This window comes from Nanorana parkeri, unplaced genomic scaffold (genome assembly GCF_000935625.1).
Source record: "Nanorana parkeri isolate BGI_ZX_2015 unplaced genomic scaffold, ASM93562v1 scaffold2735, whole genome shotgun sequence".
NCBI classification, from domain to species: domain Eukaryota; kingdom Metazoa; phylum Chordata; class Amphibia; order Anura; family Dicroglossidae; genus Nanorana; species Nanorana parkeri.
This window is the reverse complement of record NW_017309003.1, coordinates 77,290-81,736: the sequence shown is the minus strand read 5'-3', so window position 1 is coordinate 81,736 and position 4,447 is coordinate 77,290. Positions and strand designations below refer to the sequence as shown.

The 4,447-nt window shown below is 44.2% G+C and overlaps 1 protein-coding gene across 4 annotated transcripts in view; it reads left to right on the top strand.

Annotated features, from left to right (window-relative positions):
- The window catches only part of RUNX2 (runt related transcription factor 2), a 73,647-nt gene that overhangs the window by 22,197 nt on the left and 47,003 nt on the right, over positions 1-4,447 (top strand). For all 4 annotated transcript variants that reach the window (XM_018574096.1, XM_018574097.1, XM_018574098.1 and 1 more), the window contains one exon: positions 3,593-3,697. In XM_018574096.1, the coding sequence (XP_018429598.1) occupies positions 3,593-3,697 (105 nt within the window). The remainder of the gene's footprint in view (positions 1-3,592; positions 3,698-4,447) is intronic.

Sequence of the window (4,447 nt, the reverse complement as noted above, 5' to 3'; positions counted from 1 at the left end):
ATTTAAATGGGAACAGAAGCATCTTCATACATGAGCCCGGCCTGGGACTGCTGACTGTTTGTTGAGTCAACGCTTCCCGCCCACATCTTCCTGTCTTAAAACAGTTTGCAGAAGTCTCTGTGTGACAGGAATAACCGTTATACATCTCAACAGATTACAACTGTCAGGGAGCCCGGCCGGCGCTCATTGCATCCAGCCAAACGCTCATTGTTTTCATGCCGAGGAAGTTCAGCTTATGAAATGCAAGAAATGAGCAGAGACCACGGGGGGGGTGTCTCCTTTATTACAGTTTAAACGTTTTTATCACTTGGCTTAACCGCGAGATTAAGAGACACTTGTGTTTAAAAACAGACGAGTTATAAACATCAGCTTTCTGTGTATACATTTTTTATTATTAAAGATGATTGGATGTTTAGATCATCGATAATCAAGAACAATAAACCTGGTGTCATGTTGTACTGATTGGCATTCATGGAACCAAAAACGGCTAAACATTGAAGTCCCCCCTTCACATCAGAACCTGCTCTTATCACATTATAGTCCCCTTTTATATCAGTGACCCCCTTCACATCAGAGCTTGCTCTTATCACATCATAGTCCCCTTTTATATCAGGAACTCTCCTTCATATCAGAGCATTCCCCTTTCATATTAAAGTTTCCCTTTATATCAGGAATCTTCTTCACATCAGAGCATCCCCCTTTTATATTAGAGCCCCCCTTTCACATCAGAGTCCCTCTTAATATCAGGAACCTCCCTTCACATCAGAGTCTCCGTTAATATCAGGAACCTCCCTTCACAACAGAGTCCCCGATAATATTAGTAAAAAAGAGAAACCTCCTCATGGTGTGGTATGCATAAGCGTTTATTTGTATAAAAACATAGAATCACTCACAATTTAAAATCGAAGAAACCGGCCGGTATCGTGTAGCGTCTCACTCGTCTGCTACTTCCTGGTATAGCGTGGTATCAAATTAGAATAGACCCGCCCCAACGCGTTTCGTCGTAGAAGACGTCCTCAGGAGGTCATAGGTCAGGAACCTCCCTTCACATCAGAGCCCCCCTTTATATCAGGAACCTCCCATCACATCATAGCCCCCTTTTATATCAGGAACCCTCCTTCATATCAGAGCCCCCCCTTTTATCTTAGAGCCCCCCTTTATATCATGAGCCTCCTTCACATCAAATCCCCCCTTTATATCAGGAACCTTCCTTTCACAACAGAGTCCCCCTTTCACATCAGAGTGCCCCTTTATATCAGGAACCTTCCTTTTACATCAGAGTTCCCCTTTATATCCGGGACCCTCTTCACTTCAGAGTGTCCACCTCTCACATCAGAGTCCCCCTTTACATCAGGAGCCCTGCTCACATCAGGAGCCCCGTCACATCAGAGTGCCTCTTCTACATCAGTCCGTTCCTTTCACATGACAAGCCTCCTTCACATCAGAGTCCTCAGCCACCCCTTCACATCAGAGTCCTCAGCCACCCCTTCACATCAGAGTCCTCAGCCACCCCTTCACATCAGAGTCCTCAGTTTTGACCTATTGATCCTCCCAGTGAAGGACTTCCCATCCTATCCTAGGGTGACTTGACAGAATCCAAGACTCTGCAGGAGCAACGTTGTCACCCTAGGACTTGTGGGCTGCTGGTTGGCTCTTGGCATATGACATCAGGCAGGCTATGCACAGTCTTAAGCTTCTTTTTTTTTTATGCCAGCAGTGCGTGCAACGAAAAACCCCAAAAGTGGTCCAATGTGAACACACAGAAAAAGTGCACAAAGTGTGCCTAATGCTCTATCTCCCGAAGAGACAGAGCCCTATCCCTGACCCCCAGGGGCGCAAGGCTCCTGACAGGGGCAAGGCACTCATGTCCGCCGGGCCGAAACCAGGTGTACCCATTCCTTGTGGTCAGCCAAAGCCAACCACCAAGTACTAGGTTGAGGGCTCCCCTGAAGGGAGATCCCCCAATCAGGGGAGGAAGGAACCTGAGGGCCACACATCCTCCCCCTAGACTTCAGAGTAGGCCCAAAGACCCACGCCCTCCATCCTGTAGAGTGAAAAACACATAAACAAGGTGAAGTGTACATACAAAGGGAAGAAAAATATATAAGTGCCAAGTCTTAAGTCTTAAGCTTCTGTCCCACCCACCGGTATAATGTGCGCTGGGATCTGTCCACGGCGTATGACTTTCTTTGGCAAATAAAGAGCTGATCCTAAACCTCAACTTAACCAACCTAATCCCTAAATTAACCCTTAACCTGAGCCCATCACCTAAAGCAAACTCTAAATCTTAACCTCACCTCTACAATTAGCCCTAAACCTCATCCCCAACATCTAACCCCTAAACCGTCCAATAACCTGAGTCCGTCACCTAACCAACTCCAAAACTCAACCTCACCTCTACAATTAGTCCTAAACCTCAACCCCAACATCTAACCCCTAAACCATCTCTTGACCTGAGCCCATCACCAAAGTAACTCCACACCTCAGCCTAACCTCTACAATTAGCCCTGAACCTCAACTCCAAAATCTAACCCCTAAACCGTCCCATACCCTGAGCTCATCACCTAAATAACTCTAAATCTCAACCTCACATCTACAATTAGCCCTAAACCTCAACCCAACCAATCTAACCCCTAAACTGTCTCTTAACCTGAACCTATCACCTAAACCAAACTCTAAATCTTAACCTAATCTCTGCAATTAGCCCTTCACCTTAGCCTAACCAACCTAACCACTAAACCCACCCTTAGAGTGACACTAAACTCAGGAATTAAGTCTTAAAAATGCATTCAAGTACCTTAACTACTAACAAAATTGTATCCTATTTGTGTATCATTCGGCTGTAGATCATCCAATCATCTCTGAATTGGTGCTGACGCTGTCCTTCCTTCTGGAGGGGGACTTTATTTGATCCCCATGGTCCGTGTGTGTGTCATAAAGTAGCCACCGCTCCAAGCTCGCTCCTGTGATGGACTACAATCTCAGTTTTAGTTTACTAATCTATATTGAGTGATGGATCTTAAATACACTTACAAGGTTATTCACAAAAGGGTGAAGAGTTTGGAGAAGGCTGGTGAAGTGAACAATCTAGGCCAAAATAGCTGATTTGGATAAATTCTCCAATTCAGCTCACTTTCCAGCTCAGCTATGTTGTCCTGGATTGTTCCCTTCTCCTGCCTTCTCCAAACTCTTCACCCTTTTGTGAATAACCCTGTACATGTTTGTAATTGTGTTGTTGTCCCTTTATACATCCATAACTCCCAAGAATGGCTCCCCTTTTTGGGGTGGATGATGCATAGGCCATTATAGCTTCTTTGATACAAGTATCCATCCAGTGATGGTGTGTAGAGGTCTTTAGTTCTGCATTGAAAAGGAGACAGACAGTGAAATGAGTATACTGTATGAAGGGTGAATGGGGTGAAGACAATGCAAAGGGTTGGAGTCCTTCTTACTTTGTTCTTATTCTTCTTGGACTTGTAGTTCCACAGTATGTGGAGGGCACCAATATAACAGCCATGCTCCTGACTAGCTATAAGGTTCGCTATACTAAGAGACAATTATTTAATGCCTGATTCCTTATCTGCTTTTGCAGGTAAAAGTTTTACATTAACAATCACGGTGTTTACAAACCCACCTCAAGTTGCCACCTACCACCGAGCCATAAAAGTGACGGTCGACGGACCAAGGGAGCCAAGGCGTAAGTACCACTCTTTTCTATACTGCTAAGCCCATTAACTTATTTCTTGTTGAATAAACTCTAACTAGTTGGTCTCCGGGAATCTAATTGTTCTTATCTCCGAGATCTCAGTTTCACCTTCTGCTCTATTGTCACAGAACCCATATGGTGTCATCTATGACCTGCTCTTGCTGGATTCTTTGTAGGAACATATAGTACACGGCATGTGAAGGAGCCACTCATAGAAAAGCTAAATGAGGCCTGTTATGACTGTAGTATATATTTTTACTTAGCAGAGGCTTTCAAACTTGCAAACGTAGTATTTGATGGGTGTTTGCTGTTGTGGTTCCAAATTTTGTAGCAGATCCCTGGAAGGACTGGTCACACCTCCGACTGCTTACTATGCAATCCAGCCCTATCAGTCAGTAACATGTTGAGCTCCTCTATATTATCTAAAACAGAATATATGAGGAAGAGCTTCCAAGAGTAACCATCTCAGTACAAAGAGAGCATGAGGTCTGTGTATGGTTTCCATCACCTTGTGTGGTGGTTGTTATCCACTTATTGGTAAAAACAGCTAATAGGCTTGTAGTATAGAGCTTTAGCAGAGTAGCTTGTTATTAACTGCCAAGCAAACATTTTGCAGGATTATATACCTCTAGGGCAGTGGTTCTCAACTTTTCTGGGGCCGTGACCCCTTGGTAACATTTGCCAATTTGTGGTGACCCCCCCAATGGTAAAATTATAATTTTTTATTACTATAATTATTAT